This window comes from Nomascus leucogenys, chromosome 15 (genome assembly GCF_006542625.1).
Source record: "Nomascus leucogenys isolate Asia chromosome 15, Asia_NLE_v1, whole genome shotgun sequence".
In the NCBI taxonomy this organism is placed as follows: domain Eukaryota; kingdom Metazoa; phylum Chordata; class Mammalia; order Primates; family Hylobatidae; genus Nomascus; species Nomascus leucogenys.
In genome coordinates this window covers 16,186,359-16,208,664 of record NC_044395.1, presented here as the reverse complement: position 1 = coordinate 16,208,664, position 22,306 = coordinate 16,186,359, and the positions used below count along the sequence as shown (strand labels likewise).

At 50.1% G+C, this 22,306-nt stretch overlaps 2 protein-coding genes across 29 annotated transcripts in view; both read left to right on the top strand.

Annotated features, from left to right (window-relative positions):
• ARCN1 (archain 1) overlaps positions 1-9,306 on the top strand; it is a 32,370-nt gene extending 23,064 nt beyond the window's left edge. The window contains exons 9-10 of the mRNA XM_030828991.1: positions 3,767-3,971; positions 7,035-9,306. Coding sequence (XP_030684851.1) covers positions 3,767-3,971; positions 7,035-7,124 — 295 coding nt within the window. The 3' untranslated portion in view covers positions 7,125-9,306. The remainder of the gene's footprint in view (positions 1-3,766; positions 3,972-7,034) is intronic.
• Positions 9,307-14,282: 4,976 nt separating this feature from the next.
• PHLDB1 (pleckstrin homology like domain family B member 1) overlaps positions 14,283-22,306 on the top strand; it is a 50,828-nt gene continuing 42,804 nt past the window's right edge. For 20 of the 28 annotated variants that reach the window (XM_030828990.1, XM_030828988.1, XM_030828987.1 and 17 more), the window contains exons 1-3: positions 16,504-17,368; positions 20,632-20,712; positions 21,375-21,498. In XM_030828990.1, coding sequence (XP_030684850.1) covers positions 17,252-17,368; positions 20,632-20,712; positions 21,375-21,498 — 322 coding nt within the window. In that variant the 5' untranslated portion in view covers positions 16,504-17,251. Of the gene's footprint in view, positions 14,394-16,448; positions 17,369-20,116; positions 20,274-20,631; positions 20,713-21,374; positions 21,499-22,306 lie in introns of those variants that run through there. The other 8 variants (XM_030828967.1, XM_030828989.1, XM_030828984.1 and 5 more) reach the window with 4 other exon arrangements.

Here is a 22,306-nt window from a genome sequence, read left to right as displayed (position 1 = left end):
CAACTTCCCGAGTAGCTGGGACTACAGGCGCACACCACCACGCTTGGCTAATTTTTGTATTATTTATAGGGACGGGGTTTTGCTGTGTTGTGCAGGCTGATCTCGAACTGAGCTCAAGTGATCTGCCCGCCTCGGCCTCCCAAAGTGCTGGGATTATAAGCATGAGCCACCACACCCAGCCAAGAATTTCCCTGTGACTTGATTGTGGTGGTGCTTACAGCATACACTTGTTGAAATACATTGAGCACTTTGAAGGGATGGATTTTACTGACTTTAAAACCAAACTGAACAAGCCAGTTATAGATCTGGAGCTGTTTTTATTTTTATTTCTTATTTTTATTGGAGACTGAGTTTCACTCTTGTTGCCCAGGCTGGAGTGCAATGATGTGATCTCGGCTCACTGCAACCTCCACCACCTAGGTTCAAGTGATTCTCCTGCCTCAGCCTCCCGAGTAACTGGGATTACAGGCATATGCATCATGCCCAGATAATTTTTGTATTATTAGTAGAGACGGGGTTTCACCATGTTGGCCAGGCTGGTCTCAAACTCCTGACCTTAGGTGATCTGCCTGCCTTGGCCTCCCAAAGTGCTGGGATTATGGGCGTGAGCCACCGCACCTGGCTATTTTTATTTTTATTTTTTTGAGACAGAGTCTCACTCTGTCGCCCAGGCTGCAGTGCAGTGGTGCACCTTTGGCTTACTGCAACCTCCACCTCCCAGGTTCAAGCGATTCTCGTGCCTCAGCCTCCCAAGTAGCTGGGATTACAGGCGTGTGCCACCACGCTCAGTTAATTTTTGTATTTTTAATAGAGATGGGGTTTCACTGTGTTGGCCAGGCTGGTCTCAAAACTCCTGGCCTCAAAATGATCCACCTGCCTTGGCCTCTCAAAGTGCTGGGATTACAGGCGTGAGCCACTGCACCTGGCCTGGAGCTGTTTTTAGATGTTGTTTGTGTAGTAATGAAGATTTCCAGAAGGAGGAGCCATTTTTCAGTCAAACTTTCTGTTTTGCAGCTTTCAAAGAAATTGAGTCTATCGGGCTGAATGTTTCATTTTCACGTGCTCTCTAAACTTTCACTAAAGATGAGAGTGTGTTCAAGGGAGCTATTGATTCTTGTTGAACAAGATGTCTACATTAGTTACAGTAAATTTCCTAACAGCCCTTTTGGAGCATAATTTATATACAATAAACTACACATATTTTAATTGTACAATCTTGACATGTTTACACTTGTGAAACCACCACCATAATCAAGATAACAAAAATGTCCTGTCAACCCCAGAAGTTGAGTTCCAATAAGCTTTTGTTGTACACTTAAATGGCCCACTCTCTAGGATCAGTTGGAAATGGTCTCTACCACATTTACAGTGAGCATGCAGTTATTACTTCACAGTAAATCCTAGCTTCTTTCACCTACCCATCAGCCCTCGTGATTACGCACAGTGTTTAATTATGAGCACCAGTAAGTGTATTCTTAGTGTGTCTTTACTGTTACATTGCTCAGTTATTGCTGCAGAGAAAATGGTACTAATTTGCCAGGCGCAGTGGCTCACGCCTGTAATCCCAGCACTTTGGGAGGCCGAGGCGGGTAGATCATGAGGTCAGGAGATCGAGACCATCCTGGCTAACACAGTGAAACCCCGTCTCTACTAAAAATACAAAAAATTAGCCGGGCGTGGTGGCGGGCGCCTGTAATTCCAGCAACTCCGGAGGCTGAGGCAGGAGAATGGTGTGAAGCCGGGAGGCGGAGCTTGCAGTGAGCTGAGATGGCACCACTGCACTCCAGCCTGGGTGACAGAGCGAGACTCCATCTCAAGAAAAAAAAAAAAAAGGTACTAATTTAATTCATAGTTTTCTTCCCTTTTTGATAATTCAGGCCTTTACATGATCAGGTCTGGTTTTAGTCATTCTTGTTTCCAATTTTTAAAATATGTTTTATTACCAGTATCCCCTTTAATGGGTAACCATCTTATCCTCTACAGTATACTTAGTGCTTCAGAACAATAGATGGCTGCCTTGAACCGTTGTAGGACTTGGGCGTTGGTGACAGGTAGAGTTTTGTTTGTCAAGATTTAGTTTACTAGACTATTTATAGAATGCCACGATTTTGAGGCCTGTCTACCCTATAATTGTGGTTGTGGTGGTTTCCTGTATTCTAGTTCAGTTTTGCAATGGTCTCCAGAAGAGACCCTTACACAACATTTTACTCCCGTTGTCTAGAACTGATCAAATTAGAAGAGATCAGAATCAGAATTAGAGCAAGGGCACAGAGAAGGAACATAAAAGAACCAGGACCCTGAAATTGATAGGGAAGAGTTAATAGTCTTATGCCACCCTTAAAGTTTACTGTGTCTCCCTTATTTACTCTATCCCTAATATAAACATTGAGTGTCACTGGTGAATTAAAAGCCGGTAAATTTAGAATGTGTAGGAGTAGGTGACACTGCCTGTCAGCCGTGTGTAGGGGTGCAGAGTAAATCTTAACTAGCCCTGCTTCTCTTGCAGATTAAGGACAACTATGGATCTGTTTCTCCCATCATGTTTCTATTTTGCCCCAGGGGTAATTGTTCTTTCACTTATCAAATAAAAGTCCATTTACTGGATTGTAAATCAAATAAACCCATTGGTGTCAACTTCAATAAGTTTGAAACATTCTGAAATCTTTAAAAACAAATTCTCAGCCGGGTGTGGTGGCTCATGCCTGTAATCTCAGCACTTTGGGAGGCCAAGGCAAGTGGATCACAAGGTCAGAAGATTGAGACCATCCTGGCCCGCATGGTGAAACCCCGCCTCTACTAAAAATACAAAAATTAGCTGGGCATGGTGGCGCACGCCTGTAGTCCCAGCAACTTGGGAGGCTGAGGCAGGAGAATCACTTGAACTGGGGAGGCGGAGGTTGCAGTGAGCTGAGATCACGCCATTGTACTCCAGCCTGGCGAAAGAGCGAGACTCTGTCTCAAAAAACAAACAAAAAGGCCGGGCGCGGTGGCTCACGCCTGTAATCCCAGCACTTTGGGAGGCCGAGACGGGCGGATCACGAGGTCAGGAGATCGAGACCATCCTGGCTAACAAGGTGAAACCCTGTCTCTACTAAAAATACAAAAAATTAGCTGGGCGCGGTGGCGGGCGCCTGTGGTCCCAGCTACTCGGGAGGCTGAGGCAGGAGAATGGCGTGAACCCGGGAGGCGGAGCTTGCAGTGAGCCGAGGTCGTGCCACTGCACTCCAGCCTGGGTGAAACAGCAAGACTCCGTCTCAAAAAAAGAAAAAAAAAAAAAAAAAAAAATTCTCTCAAAGGCCTCCATTCATCTCCGTTATTGATGTTTAGAGTTTTCCCCCACTATTATCAATCTGCTTGTTTCCTCATTGTCTCCTACAAAGAGTGCTACATTATGTTAAAATTCCTTATTTATAGGGCAGCAACCTATTGGGGCAGGGTTTTTGGAAACATAGCTATCTTAACACATTTGTTGGTTGCAGTCCCCAGATCTAGTCCGTAAGTTGGAGCAGCCCATAGGCGTATCTGCCAAATACCTATTTTTGCTTATTAACTGTATCTACAGAGGGAGGGAATTGAGTGAAACTCTTAGTCAAGGTGCTAGGACTTCATCGTTTGATCCTTGAAGTTATTAGGGAGCCTTTTTTTTCCCTGAAATTGTAGTCCTAGAAGGCAAAATTTGGGGATCATAATCAAATTTGGGGTTGGTTTTCCATGGTGGAGTTCTAGCTCTGAACAGCTACCTTGACCAGAATGTTTCTCACAACAGGTCTGGTGTCGGCGCGCCTGTTATCGGTGAGATCGATGGGGAGTATCGACATGACAGTCGACGAAATACCCTGGAGTGGTGCCTGCCTGTGATTGATGCCAAAAATAAGAGTGGCAGCCTGGAGTTTAGCATTGCTGGGCAGCCAAATGACTTCTTCCCTGTTCAAGTTTCCTTTGTCTCCAAGAAAAATTACTGTAACATACAGGTACTCCATTTTAGTTGAGAACATATATAGGGAAAGTGGTAGGACAGTAGGAAGACGTATAGGATGCCAGACAGGTAGCATGGCTTTTTGTGGTCAGATAAAGCTCAGAAAAAAACTGATGTCTCCTACAGGAATTCCCTTTCTAATTCATTGTACGATCGTGGTCAAATTCTTTTATTGCTTTACCTCAGTTTTCCTCTCTAGATCAGACAAAGTAAAGAAATGGAATGTTAATACATATAAAAGTACTTGTGGATTGTGCAAGATTCATAAACACTTAGTTGCCTGTTTTTTTTAACCATATATATATATATATATATTTATTATATATTATTTTTTTTTTTTTTTTTTTTTTTTCCGAGACGGAGTCTTTCTCTGTCCCCCAGGCTGGAGTGCAGTGGCGCGATCTTGGCTCACTGCAAGCTCCGCCTCCCAGGTTCACGCCATTCTCCTGCCTCAGCCTCCCGAGTAGCTGGGACTACAGGCGCCTGCCAACATGCCCGGCTAATTTTTTGTATTTTTAGTAGAGACGGGGTTTCACCGTGTTAGCCAGGATGGTCTCGATCTCCTGACCTCGTGATCCGCCTGCCTCGGCCTCCCAAAGTGCTGGGATTACAGGCTTGAGCCACCACGCCCGGCCTTAACCTTATATATTTTAAAGTCAATTTGCCAAAACACCCCAACGCATGGTTTTTTAAGACCTAGCTGTCACTTGATTTATACCCAAAGAATGAAAGTTGTTTTATTTGGAAGACAAAATTACTGCAAAAAAAAAAAAAAAAATCCATTCTATTACAAATGGAAATTATTTGGGGGTTATTTATGTCACAGCTCCCTTTATTAGTACAAATAATCATGAGCCAATTCTGTTGCAAACTCTGTCCTTTAGGTAGGCAAAGCAATGGAGATGTGTGAACTGTTCCTTCGGATTTTTTTTTTTTTTTTTTTTTTTTGAGATGGAATTTCGCTCTTTTCACCCAGGCTGGAGTGCAGTGGCGTGATGTCAACTCACCGCAACCTCCGCCTCCCAGGTTCAAGCAATTCTCTTGCCTCAGCCTCCCAAGTAGCTGGAAATACAGGAATGCACCACCACGCCAGGCTGATTTTTGTGTATTTAGTAGAGACGGGGTTTCTCCATGTTGGTCAGGCTGGTCTCGAACTCCCAACCTCAGGTGTTATCTACCCACCTCAGTCTTCCAAAGTGCTGGGATTACAAGTGTGAGCCACAGTGCCCGGCGGATTTTTTTTTTTTTTTTTCTGAGACGGAGTCTTGCTCTGTCGCCCAGGCTGGAGTGCAGTGGCACAATCTCGGCCCACTGCAACCTCCGCGTCCCGGGTTCAAGCAATTCTCCTGTCTCAGCCTCCCCAGTAGCTGGGACTACAGGCGCCTGCCACCACACCCGGCTAATTTTTGTATTTTTAGTAGAGACGGGGTTTCACCATATCGGTCAGGCTGGTCTCGAAATCCTGACCTCAGGTGATCCGCCCACCTCAGCCTCCCAAAGTGCTGGGATTACCGGCGTGAGCCACCGCGCCCGGCGGATTTTTTTAAGACGGAGTTTCACTCTTGTTGCCCAGGCTGGAGTGCAATGGCGTAATGTTGGTTCACTGCAACCTCTGCCTCCCAGGTTCAAGTGATTCTCCTGCCTCAGCCTCCTGAGTAGCTGGGACTACAGGCACGCGCCACCACACCCGGCTAATTTTTGTATTTTTAGTAGAGATGGTGTTTCACCATGTTGGCCAGGCTGGTCTCAAACTCCTGACCTCGTGATCCACCCACCTCGGCCTCCCATAGTGCTAGGATTACAGGTGTGAGTCACCGCACTCGGCCCAGATCATTATTTTTTAACTCATCATTCTTCCAGTTTTTGTTGTTGTTGTTTTGAGACAGAGTCTTGCTCTGTCATCGAGCCTGGAGTGCAGTGCGATTTCAGCTCACTGCAGCCTCTGCCTCCCGGGTTCAAGTGATTCTCCCGCCTCAGCCTCCCAAGTAGCTGGGACTACAGGCGTGTACTACCACACCCAGCTAATTTTTTTTTGTATTTTTAGTAGAGATGGGGTTTCACCATGTTGGCCAGGCTGGTCTCTTAACTCCTGACGTCAGATGATCTGCCCACCTCAGCTTCCCAAAGTGCTGGAATTACAGGAGTGAGCCACCACGTCTGGCTGTTCTTCCAGTTTTTTAATTTGCATTACTAGGACCCAGTTTATATTGTTAATATTCCCCTCTTTTTGACTTGCTTGTTGTTCTGGCCCTGCCTTAGCTTCCCGTATGATCTCCGTCTCCCCTGTAAGTGCTTAGAAAGTTGCAGCTTCCTCCGTTGAATGATTCCAAAGAGCAGTTCTCTCTCCCTATCCTGTTAGTTAGTGACATAACCCCATCAGTGTTGGAAGCAACTGTATTGAACTCAAGACATTAGATAGAAATGGGTAAATCTTCCTATTCAAAGATTAGGACAGTATAATTGCTCTCCCAAAACTTCATTAGAAAATATGAATCAGTGGTTCAAGTGTTGTATTGGTGCCGTTACAGGTACCATTGTTACAAGTAATTAATTAAACTGGATATTTATTTATTTAAAAAGGAAAAACCTCATTGGAAGGACCCAGCCATGCCTAAAAAATAAGTATGATAGAGCAGCTTACTGGAACTTTTAACACGAGCGTTTGAGAGCAGAGCAAGTGAATAATGTGAAGAGCTAGAACGTTGCCTTTTGGGTCAGGATGTTAATATATCATCCTGATAGAATGTCTATGAATTTCATAGGTTATACAGGGCAGGGCTGGGCTGTGGCCACTCATTTGGGAGCTTTTACTTAATACTACGGAACATCTCATCCCAACAGTTGTCTTTTCTCCATCTAGAAGGAAAGCAGCTTAATCATGTTGGTGGGGAAGAGTGATGCTGTGACTTTCAGTTGTGAATTGAACATTTTTCTAGTATTTTACAGTTACTTTTAATACCGCTTTTAGGGAAATTGATATGTTCTGTAATGAGAATATAGTCAACATCATGGAGACTCAAACCTCCTGCTTTACCTTACTCTTTGTTTATTTTCCTAGGTTACCAAAGTGACCCAGGTAGATGGAAACAGCCCTGTCAGGTTTTCCACAGAGACCACTTTCCTAGTGGATAAGTATGAAATCCTGTAATACCAAGAAGAGGGAGCTGAAAAGGAAAATTTTCAGATTAATAAGGAAGATGCCAACGATGGCTGAAGAGTTTTTCCCAAATTTACAAGCCATTGGAGACCCTTTTTTCTGATACAATGCACGATTCTCTGCGCGCAAGGAACCTTGACTCAACCCCATGTTTCAGTGTCACAGAGACATTCTTTGATAGAGAAATGGCACAAACATAAAGGGAAAGGCTGCTAATTTTCTTTGGCAGATTTTATTGGCTAGCAGGAAAGCAAGCTCTCCAGAGAATGCCCCCAGTTAAATACCTCCTCTGCCTTTACCTAAGTTGCTCCTTTATTTTTATTTTATTGAGATGGAATCTCGCTTTGTCACCCAGGCTGGAATGCAGTGGCATGATCTCAGCTCACTGCAACCTCCGCCTCCTGGGTTCAAGCAAGTCTCCTGCCTCAGCCTCTGAGTAGCTGAGACTACAGGTGCATGCCACCACGCCTGGCTAATTTTTTGTATTTTAGCAGAGACGGGGTTTCACCGTGTTGCCCAGGCTGGTCGAGAACTCCTGAGCTCAGGCAATCCGCCCACCTTGGCCTCCCAAAGTGCTGGGATTACAGGCATGAGCCACCGTGCCCAGCTGCTCGTTTATTTTAATCCCTAAATATAATCCCTAAATATATTTCATACTTAGTTTGTTTTTAAAAAGTTTTCTCTGTAAAAGATGTTAATCTTTCATACCCTTTACCTTTAGGTTTTTCTTTCTATACATTCAGTCAGGCACTGGGATCATCTGTTTACAGGCATTATATTTATTTGGCATCCTGGAACAAGTATATCTAACCCATTCTTGATTTTTGGACTATTCAGGTGAACTGTTCGAGGGGTATGGGGTCTAGAAGTTAAAAGATAAGCATGTCTTCTGCCCTTTTCCCATATCCATTCATTCCTTCATCTCTTTGCCAAGTTGTTTTCCTTTCAGGGCCTGTCCTTCCAGTTTAGAACAGTACCATGAATCCCACTTGTGTCAATATTAAAGATAGCTGAGAAGCACCTTTCAAATGGCACAGTCCCTCTTCAGGATGTCTAAAAGAATGGTTATGTCTGTCCAGTTAGGGATTTCACATCCACATGTAATCATGTCTGCTGCTGTTGCTACCCAAATTTTCAGTTGTCCACATTTTGGGTACTTAAGCTAAAACGTAATGGCCACAGTCTTTGTAATCCATTCACATTCCTCAGTCTCACCACCTCCCTCTTCCAGACCGTACTCTCTGTCATCAGTCCCCTCCTTTCTAACAGAAATGGGGTTATGATTTTGAATGCTGTGGCTTCAGGGAGTCTTTGTGCCAATCCTGTTGGCCCTAAACTATCAAGGAGGCTCCGTTTCACCATTTGATTTTTTGCATTTCAGAAGGCAACTGAGTATTTTGGTATATACAGATTACTCACATATACCCCATTTCCTTCCAGTCAGCCCAACATTTTCCACCAGTCTGTCTGTCCCCATCTCTGAAATCCTTCTCTTCCCCCTAAGTCTTTTGAGTATCATCATGTACTGGTGGTTTCTCGGTTCCATCTCATCCATTTCCTTTTCAATGGGGACTACAGCGTCAGCCAGCTCAGCCTTGGCTTTTAACTCAGTATTCCAGTCCATAGGGGTGGTGAAAAGTTGCTGCAAGGCTGCAGGCACTGGCAGTGGGAAGAGGCAGACAACTAGATGATTTCTGCACTTTTAGCTGGTTGAAAAGTACCACTCCCACTCTGAACATCTGGCCGTCCCTGCAAAGAGTGTACTGTGCTTCAAGCAGAGCACTCACACATAAATGGCAGTGTGTGGAATTGCTTGCCAAAGAAGTTTCTAGCCTTTCCCTTTCCCCTAACTGCATCAGGGAAGAATTCTTATCTCTAGCTTGGTTTCCACATGAGGTTTTTCTGAGAAGGGCCTGGGACAAGAAGTCTGTCATGTAGTTAAGCAGGCAAGAAATCCTACTAATCCAGTTTTGTTTGAAAGTTGTTTGTCCATATGATTTTTTAAAAGTCAAGTTTAATTTCAAAAAACCTTTTTTTTCTGAGATTACTTTTGGGGTAATATTTAAAACGAGAGACATTTTGTAACCCTGTAAAATACATAGGGAATATAACATTCCAGTGTATACAAACAAGGCAAATTCTTTAATCAAATAAAGAGCATTATAAAATGAGATGTTTATTGGATTCTTGACTCACTTTGGTGTCTGCTTGTTGATTCAGGATGCTGTAATGGGACCTAAGATTAAAAATTAATGACATGTTTTTTTTAAGGGAAAGTAATCTGTGAGAGTATTCATTGCCTTTTTCCATATTATATGTATTGTGCTTCCTTGTATATTTTTCTACATTTGATACATGCACTCCTGACAGTGTAGCTTTTGAATTTGATGCTACTTCTGGCCTTTTTGGGGATTGGAGTCTTAATTTTGTCAGACGGCAGTTGGAGAGTCAAAAAAGTCAGGCTTCATCTTTAATCTTGGAGTCTTCTCTTCTCCATTAGACCGTGATGAGAAGTGATCCAGGGATGAGGGGTAATGGGAACAATTTTTGGGATCTGTTGATAATTCCCTCGGATAAACCTGCTTACTTTTTTTTTTTTCTTTTTTTTTTTTTTTTTTTGAGATGGAGTCTCGCTTAGCTGCCCAGGTTGGAGTGCAGTGATGTGATCTCGTCTCACTGCAACCACCATCACCCAGCTTCAAGTGATTCTCCTGCCTCAGCCTCCAGAGTAGCTGGGATTACAGTCACCCGTCATCATGCCGGGCTAATTTTTTTTGTATTTTCGTAGAGACAGGGTTTCACCATGTTGGTCAGGCTGGTCTTGAACTCCTGGTCTCAGATGATCCGCCCACCTCTGCCTCCCAAAGTGCTGGATTACAGGCGTGAGCCACTGCACCCAGCTTTTTTTTTTTTTTTTGAGACAGAGTTGCTCTGTCACCAGGCTGGAGTGCAGTGGCATGATTTCGGCTCACCGCAACCTCCGCCTCCAGGGTTCAAGCAACTCTCCTGCCTCAGCCTCCTAAGTAGCTGGGATTACAGGCACACACCACCACCCCTGGCTAACTTTTGTATTTTTAGTAGAGACGGGGTTTCACCATGTTGGTCAGACTGGTCTCGAACTCCTGACCTCGTGATCCGCCCGCCTTGGCCTCCCAAAGTGCTGGGATTACAGGCGTGAGCCACCACACTCCGCCAGAGCTGCTTGCTTGCTTTTTTTTTTTTTTCTTGAGACGGAGTCTCGCTCTTTCGCCCAGGCTGGAGTGCAGTGGCGCGATGTGTGCTCACTGCAGGCTCTGCCCCCCGGGGTTCACGCCATTCTCCTGCCTCAGTCTCCCGAGCAGCTGGGACTACAGGCGCCCGCCACCTCGCCCGGCTAATTTTTTGTATTTTTAGTAGAGACGGGGTTTCACCGTGTTAGCTAGGATGGTCTCGATCTCCTGACCTGGTGATCCGCCCACCTCTGCCTCCCAAAGTGCTGGGATTACAGGCGTGAGCCACCGTGCCCAGCCTTTCTTATGCTTTTTTAAAATTTAACTTGGAAAAATTATTGAGTGTCAAAAAATTGGAAGGCAAATTATTCTCACTTATTAATAATAAGTATCTGGGATGAGAAATTTTTAATGTTGAAAGCCAAGATTCTGATTTTTTTTTTCTTGGTGAAAAAGAAAGTATCTGGTCTAACGTTGCTCAAGTGTGGCTTAGCTGTCTGAGTGAGACTAGCCTTAATCGAATGAAACGATTAAGGTCTGTCATTCCTTTACTCACTATAGCTTCAAATTTGTCAACCCATGCATCTCTGATGGGAAACTTTGCCCTCCAATGAATTTTTAAATTGTGAACAGTTTTAAAGTTGTTCACACTGGCTAGGGTCTGAGATTTCCAGGGTTGATATAGAATAGCTTTTTATTAAACTTCACATCTGGTAGGGCTTATTGGAAGGAGACAGGAGAAAAATGGAAAAAGTTATCCTCAAGAAGATTAAAGTCTAACCAGAAGCAATGACTGTATCTGCTTGTAAAGCCTTTTTTTTTTCCAAGCTAGACAAGTGTTAACTACAGCTAGTACTAAACATGGATCTATATGAGAGTAGGTAACATGGCTTCTGTCTTGTAGGCTCTAGAGGAATCTCAAGAAAACCTCACAAATGATTTTCTTTTGCTATGCACATCTGTCTTATTACAACCTCCTTACCCCCAATTCCCTCGTCCTAGAAGATCCACAAGTAGGTTGGTTGCTGTGCATTGCTGTTACCCAAGGGCAGACAGCAACACTACAAATAGCTGTCTTAACGTCTTATCCTGGGGAGCTGGGGATTGATACGGGGGTAGGCCTTTAGAAAAATCAGACTATCTTTCCAAACCAGGCTGTTTTCCCTCTCACAATCAGAAGTCAAGCTATTAGGCAGTTTTCAGAAGCTTGGACCACTTCTGCCATCCCCCACCAAAGTTTTTTTGCCCTGCTGTTCTTAGGGCAGGGGCTAAGTGGTTATTTAGGGTCTAAACCAATACTGGAAAGCTGCCCTAGGTGTACTCTGTGTGATCACATTGATTACCAAACCAGGACAGGGGCTATTTGAAAGAAGCATTAGAAATTCAAGACAATGAGAGAAATTGAAATAGGTCTTGTCTCCCATTCTTTTGCCCAAATGAATGCTTGTTCTTTTCAGCTCATTAGGAAAGCCCTTAGCCTTGGAGGTACACAAGACCAGTCTTCTGTCCTACCCAAATTTCCCACTTAGCTTGGATGCATGTTAGCTTTGGGTAGAAGCAGACTATGCAATTTCTAAGACAAGCTGAAGAGAGCTTTGAACTTTTCCCCAAGTTGCTGCAGTATCATTGCTACCACCACTCCTACACCAATGATGCCTGACTTCAGGATCCAGAGGCCAGAAATGGACAGCTTTCTGGAAGAGGGTGTGTATCTACAAGGATTGCTTGCTGTATGAGCAATAATCACCTCTCTGGGGCTAGAGGGAGTACAATTTGAGAGGTTGGACAAAGTGGGGAATGTGCCAAGGCAAAAGCAGGAGTATGGAAATCCACTCCTGACACTTGTAGCCAATGCAGAGGGCCTTAGAAAAATGCACTCTTCCTTCCACACCCAGGCTTTGCCCTCTCCCCCTGCTTCCACTTCGGAAAGTCTGAAGCAGGCCTGGAAAGCTGTTTTCTGCTTTCTTTCCCTCTCTTCCTCCCCCTTTCCTGAGCTCCCAGCTGCTCGACCTCTTGCGTAACTATGAGAGCGCTGAGTTTTTTGATGGGCTCCAGATGTGGAGCGGGGCCGGGATGGAGAGTGGGGGTGGAAGGTCTTTAGTCCCCTGAGTGCTCTAACTGTGGGAACATAGAGGCCTGATACAGCAGGGGGGAGGACACATTGCACAGCGCCTTTATCATAGGGTCAGCTGGTCCCTGTGTTGGGAGGTCAGTGAGAGAAGTTGGGTGCTGTTTCAACCCTCTGCCTCAGCATCCGCTGCCTCCATGGCAGGCTTGATTATTCCTGAAATTCCTCCTGCCCAGTACAGTAAAGAGGAGCTGGGGGTCGTGAAACAGAATGAAGTGAAAAGTCTCTGAGGTGCCGCAATCTGGACCCCTCCCCTCAGTGCTGGGTCTTGGCACATGGGATACAACAGCTTGGGTTTTTTCTTTCTTCCTTTTTTTACATACCCAAATAGCCTGAATATTACTGTTGTGATCTGCCTCATGAAGGTTCATCAGAATTACTTTCATGACTTCAAACAGTATGAAGAGAGAAAAAATCAGAGTCTTGCTCCTCAAATCCTAGGACTTCCTGGTACCCACAGCATATTCTGGAGCTTGAGTGTTCTACCTCCATTAGCTATAGCAGGTGGCAGCAAAGGGCGGCCTCTCCCCTCCGCCTCCTTGTCTGCTACTTGGCCCCAGTCAGCTTCAGTCTCCAGCTGTAGGGGGTCCCCTGCTAAGGCCAGCCCTGTCAATGAGTGACCAGAGATTCCTGTAGTTCAGCCTCCTGCTGTTCCTGGGTTAGGGAGAGACAGCACAAACTAAACTCATTGAATTAGAACAGCACTTGTCCATCTCAAAGAGGACAAATTATTTTTTGCTATCCACCCCAGCTGGAATTTAGACCAGATTTACAGGCTTTCTGCTCCTTCCTTCAGTGAAGAAGAGTCTCCAGGGTCCCTCTAGTGCAGGTCAAAGAAGTCCAGTCTAGCTGAGTTCAGCTCCCTAGGGCCTCCCCAGCCAGTCTCCTGGGCCAAGAGCTGGCTTTGCAAGGTAAGGATCCACTGTCAGTATTGGATTTCGGGGTGGAGGCTGAGATGGAGAATGACTTCAACCCAGCTCAATTTGGGGGCTGCTTTTAGGTGTTTAGTGCTCCTCCTCTTCCTTATTAACTCCCACGTCTACTACAGGTTGGTGTGCTCAACTGTATGTCTATAGCCTGCCTCCATCTCCCAATCTGTAATCCAGCAGGTCTGTCGGGGTGGAGGGGTGTGGAGCTCCATGGGGGCAAGATGATAATTCCATTCGGTTTTCCTGTGCTTTGGAGTTTGCATGGCACTTTAACGAGTCTTCTTGTGCCTACCCTTAAGAAAGTCTGTGAAGCCCATTGTGCATGGTTATCAATCTCATTTACAGCTCTTCTTGGTGGGGCTTGGAATAGGGCGAGGGGAGGAGGTGACAGGGAGAAGACCTGGGTACCCTCAGTAGATGTTCTGGAGATGTTGAGAGCATGTTGTAGGGGCTTGGATTTGGGAGATTCAGTGGGAGCCCGTGAAGGTTTCAGGCATCTAAGGCAAAAAGAAAGAGGAGAGAGTTTGGGAGCAGGGGAACGGATTGTCAAAAACACCCTCTCAAAAGCGTGTTAAAGCCTGGGAGTGGAGGGTGGTCTAGGAGAGTCGGGAGGGCAGGGTGGGAGGAGAGGGGGATGTGTGGTGGTGGTGGTGGTGGTGGTGGTGGTGGTGGTGGTGGTGGTGGTGGTGGAGAGCCCAGCTGCAAAGATGAACAAAGCGGGCGCTGTGCAGGCTGGGGGAGGTGCTGCTGTGGGAAAGGGTGGGTGGGGGGACCTTGGGCTCCAGCCCCACAAGGGCGTCTTCTTTGGCTGGCCAGGCGGACGGGACGGGGGACGGGGGCGGGGACCGGCGGGAGGGGGGCGGGACAGGCTCGCTCTCCTCCTACTTCGCGGGCTCCCGGGGAAAAGCAACAGTGTCCTCCTAAGCCTGAGGCCACCACCACCGAGCCGAGCCAGGCCAAGGGACCAGTGTCTCCCTGCCCCCCCAACCTCTAGGTAAGAGCGCCCCCTCCCACTACACTTGCGGGTCCCATTCGCTGCGGTGCTAGGACTGGATAAGGGGAAGTCCCCGGGGCCTGGCGAGAGCCCTGAGATCAGCTCTAGGCTACGGAGCTCGGCAGAAACCCGTGGGGGAGAGAGGGCACCCCAGGTGAGTGCGTGGGGGCGAAAGGAGCGTTGTGGGGAGTTTTCCTGTGAGCCGCTTGCTTTTGCCTTCCTCGGCCGCTGCCAACGCCACCGCCAGAGGGGGCCGTGACGCTCTCCCCTCCTTGGAGAAACGCTGATCCTGGCCCCATCCAGACTCTCCCGCGGGCACCCAGGCGGCCGGGCGGACACTCGCGGGGTATCGGGTGGCGAGCGCGCGCGCAGGTTTTCGTCCTCCAGCGCCCCACACCTCCCCCTCTCCGCCCACAGCAGGACCTTGGGGCGGGGGTATCTCCTGTGACGTCTCCCCCCCGTCCCCAGGCCGGCCGCCTTGATAGACCAGGAAGGGATTCGGAGTCCGGCTCAGAGTCTTGAGCGTCTAGGAGGGATGCCTGGGGGTGTCCAGGAGATGGGAAGCCCGCCTGGGGCCTCCCAGGCACTCCCCGAGGCCCCACGTCCTCGGGGGCCGGGGAGGCCGCCTGGGGCGCCTTGCCACGCCCGCGCGGTCCCTATTGGAATCCCTAGCGGAGTTCCCCGAGCAGAGGCTGACCCAAGTCATCCGGGCTCCCCCGGGATAGGGAAGTGCGGGCGGGCGGCTGCGTAGGGGCGCCGGCGCAGGGCGGCCGAGTCGCCCGCGAGCGCTTCCGCCGAGGCGGGCTCGAGTGGGGACTTGGCCCGGCGACCCCACAGGCCTGCCGGGAACCCACGGCTCTGGGGCGGGGCTGCATTCTGGGCCGTTAGCTCAGCGGTCCTGGAGCCTCCCGAGGCTGACTCATTGGACGGCGGGCTCACCCCCCAGCCGTCAAACGCAAACGCAGGCGCCCCACCACGCCGGGCTCCCACGCGGCACACACGCACGCCTCCGCGACACTTCGCACACCTACGTCCCTGCGTCACGCCACCCAGACACACCCGGACCCGCCCACACGCCGAGGCCTTCCCACGCACTCTATGCCTTGCGCCTCACAGGAAACCGCCCCGCACTCACGCGTAGCTCCTCACACCCGCAGCCCCGCTGACACGCGCCCCAGCTCACACATGCACCCCAGTCACACAGCCCAGCTCACACACGCACCCCAGTCACACGCACAACCCAGCTCACACACGTACCCCAGTCACACGAGGCCCCAGCTCACACACGCAGCCCCAGCTCTCACACACACACCCCAGTCACACGAGGCCCCAGCTCACACGAAGCCCAGCTCACACACACAGCCCCAGTTACACACACAGCCCAGCTTCACACACACAGCCCCACACAGCCCAGCTCACACAAGCAGCCCGTCACACACACACAGCCCAGCTCACACACAGCCCCAGTTATACACACACAGCCCAGCTCACACACAGCCCCAGTTATACACACACAGCCCAGCTTACACACACAGCCCAGCTCACACACAGCCCGTCACACACACAGCTCAGCTCAATACACAGCCCAGCTCACACATACACTCCAGCTCACACACTCAGCCTGTCACACACAGTCCAGCTCACACAGCCCCAGTCACACAGCCCAGCTCACACACGCAGCCCAGCTCACACATGCAGCCCCCTCACACATGCAGCCAGCTCACACAGCACACACGCAGCCTGTCACACACACAGCTCAGCTCAATACACAGCCCAGCTCACACACACAGCCCCAGTTACACACACAGCCCAGCTCACACACACAGCCCATCACACACACAGCCCGTCACACACACAGCTCAGCTCAATACACAGCCCAGCTCACACATACACTCCAGCTCACACACTCAGCCTGTCATACACAGTCCAGCTCACCAGCCCAGCTCACACGCAGCCCAGCTCACGCATGCAGCCCCCTCACACATGCAGCCCCAGTCACACACACAGCCCAGCTCACACCGCAGCCCCAGCTCACACACGCGGCCCCTCACACACATTCAGCCGCCCTTCCCGCAGCTGCCAGGCTGGGAACGGGCGGTGTCCGTGGGGCCGCCCCGTTTCCCGGCCGCGCAAACAAGCGGCTCCTTCTCTCTGCCCCGCCAAAGAAAGACCGCTTGTCAGGGGCGGGCGGGCGGCAGCGGCAGGCTCCCAACACTGCGGCCTTGTCCTACGCGGGCGGCCTGGGCAGGAGCAGGCCGAGGGGTGCAAGGGGCCGCTACCTTGCGGAAACCTCCCTCCCTCGGCCCTGCGGACCGCGGAGAGGCACCTTTCCACCACCGGACACCCAAGCAACAGCCCCGGCTCCATCCGCGCTCTCCCGACTCCCCCTCTCCTCGGGCCGCCCACCTCTCCTCTCTCCCGCCTTTGGGGTCCCGGTCGGCCCCAGCTTCCCTCTCCTTCACCCCATCTCCCCGCCCGTCAGCCTCCCCTCCGCTGCCCTCGCGCATCCCCAGTCTTCCTGTCTGTCGTCCCCTCCACTTGAAGACCCGCCTGTCCTTTCTCCCCCGACCCCTCCACCTCTGTGTTCTTCAGTCTCCCTGCATCCTCTGCCCTCGGTCTTCCCCTCCCCAACTTGCATTTTTTCCCATCCCTTAGTCTGCCTTTCATTTTCCCCTCCACATCCCGGTGGCTCCCCTTCCCCGCCCAGTCCCTCTGCACACCCCCATTCATCTCTGTCAGGTTCATCCTTAAGTTCTCTCGTCCCCCTCCCGACTCGGGCGTCCCCCGCTGGGCTCCCCGCCTCAGTTTCCTTCCCTTCCTGACTCCTTCCTCTGCCGGCGGCCCTTTCTCGAGGACGGATGTGCGCCTGGAGGGCGAAGGCGGCGGCCGAGAGGACCCCAGCTCGGCCTGGGGGGCCTCTGGCCACAGCCATGCACCGCTCGGGCCGAGGCCGAGGCCGACCCCCAGGGACACAGGTGAGGCCGGGCGACCCGCGGGGCTCGGGGGAGCGCCCGAGCAGTGGCCCCGCGAAGGGCCGGGTCTGGTGCTCTGGGGCTGGCTTTGGACCTCTCGTCCTGGGACCCCGTGGGAGCCCGGGAGCTGTGTCAGTGCCCGTTGGTGCCGGAGCCAGTCGGCCCTTCCCTGGCCTCCTTCAGGAGGGGGCCGAGACCCCCGAGAGTTCACTCTGGGTGCTCCACTCGGCGGAGAGGGCTTCAGACTGGTGTTCCGCGTGGCTGGGGTGTAGGCGCATTCCCGCGGGGGAGGAGGCCGAGGCCCCGGGCTGGGGTCACCTGCCGGCGCCCCGGCCTTGCGCACAGACAGCCTTGCCTGTCGCTCGTCAAATCCAGACACCCGGGCCTCCGCCACTCAGCTGCCGTACCTAGCGTGCGGGAGGGCACCCAGGGCCGGACGCGCACCGCAGGGGCCTTTTTTTGGCCGCGGGGCCGGGCGGGCGGGTAGTGACAGCCGGGGTGCTGGGGAGCCGCGGGGCGGACGGAAGCGGGGCCGCAGGTGAGGGGTGTCCCTCGCGCAGCGCCACTCCGCAGCCCCGGCCGGGGCGGGAGTCAAGGTGAGGGCGCCCCCAGGTGGCCGCTCTCGGCCGCGGCGATCGCCCTTTGGGAAAGCACCGCCTGAGTGCAGGGCAGGTTGGCCTGGTGTCTCTTTCCACTTCTCTTGGATCAGGTTACTGTGCTGGGACCACAGCCTCGCACCTCCCAATCTCTCCATCTTTTCTTATCTTCTCCCTACACCTCTCTCCTTATCTCTCCCTCTACTTTCGCCTCCTTATTCTCTTCTCTTCTCTCCTCTAATCACTCTTGTTCTCCATCGGCCTTACTCCTTTACAGTCTTTATCTCCACTTGAAGTTCTTGGGTGTAAATAAATGAGCACACCACAGCTGCCCCACACGGCGATAGTGACAAATACTCCAATCTGACAGATGAATAAACTAAGGCCCAGACAGGTGAACTGCCTCGCTCCAGATCACACAGCTCATAATAATAAACGGGGCCAGGCGCAGTGGCTCACGCCTGTAATCCCAGCACTTTGGGAGGCCGAGGCGGGAGGATCACCTGAGGTCGGGAGTTCGAGACCAGCCTGACCAACATGGAGAAACCCCGTCTCTACTAAAAATACAAAATTAGCCGGGCGTGATGGCACATGCCTGTAATCCCAGCTACTCGGGAAGCTGAGGCAGGAGAATCGCTTGAACCCGGGAGGTGGAGGTTGTGGCGAGCCGAGATAGCACCACTGCACTCCAGCCTGGGCAACAAGAGTGAAACTCCGTCTCAGAATAATAATAAACGGCATTAAGTGCTTTGCTTTCACAGAATGCCATTTAATATAATACCCGAATTTTAGACAGTCCTTTTTAAAAAAAACTGACAGCTTTGTTGAGGTATAATTTGTATACTATAACATCCACCCAATTTAAGTATTCAATTAAAAGATTTTTAGTATATTTACAGAGCCATGCAATCATCATCACAATTTAATTTGAAAACATTCCCCCCACCCCGCCCCCACCAAACTTGTGCCCTTTTACAGTCACTCCTCATTCCACCCGTAGCCCCAGGCAAGCAGTGATCCAGACAGTCTTTTTTATTTTTTTCCATCACTCTAGTTTTATAGAAGAATGACTTGATAATCAGAGAAGTTAAATAACTTGTCTAGGATCTTATAGCTAACAAATAAATAAAGTCAGGGTAGAATTTAAGGCTTTATATATCCCAGTCTAAAGTTCTTTCTACCATTATTTATTATTTTGTTTTTCTTAACCCCTCTTTTACATAAACTCCCCATTCCCAACCCACTCTCTTGCCCCTCCTCCCTCAGAAAATGCTGAGGGATTTCCCTGAGTCTAAGGAAGCAGTACAGCAATCTTTGTCCTTGGAAATTCTTCTCCATGGCCAGGAATTCTGGGAAGGTGCCAGGCCAGCTTGGGGCTTTGCATAGGTTAATGGCGTTTTCCTCCCCTCTTCCCTGGCAGTCTTGGGGTGGGCCCCAGCCTGGGTTCCGGCCTCTCTTCCGCCAGCTTGGGTGGAAATGGTGACGGAGATGATGCAGTCCAGGTCCGGAAGGGTGGAAGCTGGGAGGGTAAATTTAGTAACACCATAGCTAAGGTCCTCGGGACCCACTGCCAGGGTCAGACACTCCTTGGAATGCTGGCTGCTGCCCCTACTTCCTTTCCAAGTCCCCTGGTAGATGGCTTGAAGAAAGAGTGGAGGGAAACCCTGTTTCCCTGGGTCTGCCTCCTTACCCCTCAGCCACACTCTTAGCTTTCCCCAGTAACATTTCAGCAGCAAGTGGGAAGTTTCTCAGCTTAGCTAGTTGGCCAAGGGATGGGCATGGGGACATACATTAGTACACAAAGGTCCTCACATCTCAGAGACCAAAAACATGAGCCAGGGAGAGAGGGATGCATGGTGGGTGAGGGGCAGTGGGATGGTGGTGGGGAGGATTCAAGTTCTGGCTCTGGAATCCGTCTTACTCCTGGTTCTAATGGTCTAAGCTTCCTATAGCACCTAGCCAATTAAGAACCCAAGAGTTAAGCCCAATATTCCCAGTATTAGTTATCACTAAAGTTTTTTGTTTTTAATTAAAAAAAATTTTTTTAGCTGATTGTGTTGGGTTGAGGTTGCTTTCTGGGGAAGAAAAGGTGTAGGAGTTGAGACATCTGGAGATAGCAGGAATGGCTGAGTTTTTCTTCTGTGTCTCCTTTAAGAAAACATCCTACTAAAGCCCCGGGAAAAGAGACAAATGGTGAAGAGGAGAATGAAAGGTTGCAGGAGGGAGCTCCTGTTTTAGCCCTGCCACCTACCTGGGGGCCCTCTGGCTACCAGTGTCTTTGGAGGGGCTTCCTTGCTGCTTCTCCCACTAAGGTAGATTTTCCCCACCCTGCTTAAGGCTCCACAGGGTCTTCAGCTGTCAAAACCTGGGTTCTGAGTAGCATAGGGCAAGAAAGCACAGAAGTATAGATTGGGCCCTATAGGACTGTTTGTGCTTACAGTGGCAAGGGGCAGGACTGGTATCCATGCTGTGGCTGGCTGGAGACTTGGCACTACTCCCAGACAACTCCCACCCAAACTCTTTAGCTGCCTCTACTTCCCTTCAGCATGAGCATTTGGGGAATGATGGTGACTGGTGCTACCTCTGCCCTGAGAACCCTGCCATAGAACCTACTTATTTCCCTCTCCTGCCCTGGCCTCCCCACTCACTGCCTTTCTGCTGTGTCCCTAGGAGCTCTGGAGCCTTAGGACCATGGACACTCTCAATAGGAACCAAATAGGCCCTGGATGCAAGACCCAGACCATGGTGCAGGTGAGTGGGATCAGGGCTGTGAGGCAAGAGAGATATAATAGGGATGGGATCAGCTCTTCTACCCCCTTGTGGTCCCAGCCCAAGGATGAAAGGAACAATTCTGTTCCTCTCTGCCCTTCCCCAGGTCCCAAGCCTATTAACAGCTCAGTCTTTATCTGAATCAGGTTAATTGGTTCACCTAGAAACTACCCATTGAAAGTCAGAAAGCAGTTTACAGATTGACCCTGGGCTGTATCACTCTCTTTGATCCATGCCTCTATCTTCCCTGTACTTGAGCTTAGCAGGGGCAAGCAAGGGCCACGTGGATAGCCATGGACAAGTCTGCAGGGAGCTTGATTGGCCTTCCTCTACAGTACTCCTGCTGCTTATCCAATGCCACCCCCACCCCCTACTCCTTTCTCCTTGCTTCTGTTTTAATAGACAAAAGGGACAGTTAAGCCAAGACTTGAGATAAATCCAGTGGGACGAGTTAGTGGCCTAGATTCAGATCTAATTACAATTTAGTGGAATCATGCTCTGTGTAAGATTTTGTGCTAAGCCTTTCAGCACCCTCAGAGCCCTTCAGAGAGGGGCAAGGGCTGGAGAGAGTGCTGGTGTGACTGGTTTAGGGTGGTAAGGTGCTGAGTCTAATGATGCTTGTCCTCCACCCCTACTACCTACAGAAAGGACCCTTGGACCTGATCGAGACAGGCAAAGGGCTGAAAGTGCAAACGGACAAACCCCACCTGGTGAGCCTGGGCAGTGGGCGACTCAGCACAGCCATCACCCTCCTGCCGCTGGAGGAAGGTAAGTGTGAACAGGGCATCTCACTCACCACCCCTCTATCCTTATAGGCATTCCTGTCCTGGAGGCCCAGCTCCTGCATGTGTTGGGTTCCTTCTACTGTCTGCTGGCAGTGCTCGCCTCCCCACCCCACCAGCTTGCTTCCCTTGTCTCTGCCTCCCCAGTGTGCCTGCCTTCCTTGGTAGATGATCTGGTTCCATGACTAGGCTTAAAGATCAGCTTAGAAACAAGGAGGAGAGGCCAGGTGCGGTGACTCACGCCTGTTATCCCAGCACTTTGGGAGGCTGAGGCGGGTGGATCACGAGGTCAGGAGTTCTAGACAAGCCTGGCCAATATGGTGAAACCCTGTCTCCACTAAAAATACAAAAATTAGCCAGGCATAGTGGCACGGGCCTGTAGTCCCAGCTACTCAGGAGGCTGAGGCAGAAGAATCGCTTGAACCCAGGAGACAGAGGTTGCAGTGAGCCGAGATCATGCCACTGCACTCCAGCCTGGGCAACAGAGCAAGAATCTATCTCAAAAAAAAAAAAAAGAAGACAAGAAACCATGAAGAAAGCACTGAGAGAAACAGGAGAACGCATTGCTCTTAGCAACCAGTGTGGCCGAGAAGAAAAAGGGCCCCGCTCCAGGGCATTGTCTTGCATAGGAGGGTATACCATAGACGGAGAATGGAGAGATGGGAGTCAGGGCAAGATCTCCCAAGATAAGGCCCTGGCACAGCCCCCTTCACCTTTCAGCTTCTGCCCGCCCTCTCTCCTCTCCTGGCTGCACTTGTTGCCTGGGTGATACTACATTCTCCACATTCTCCAAA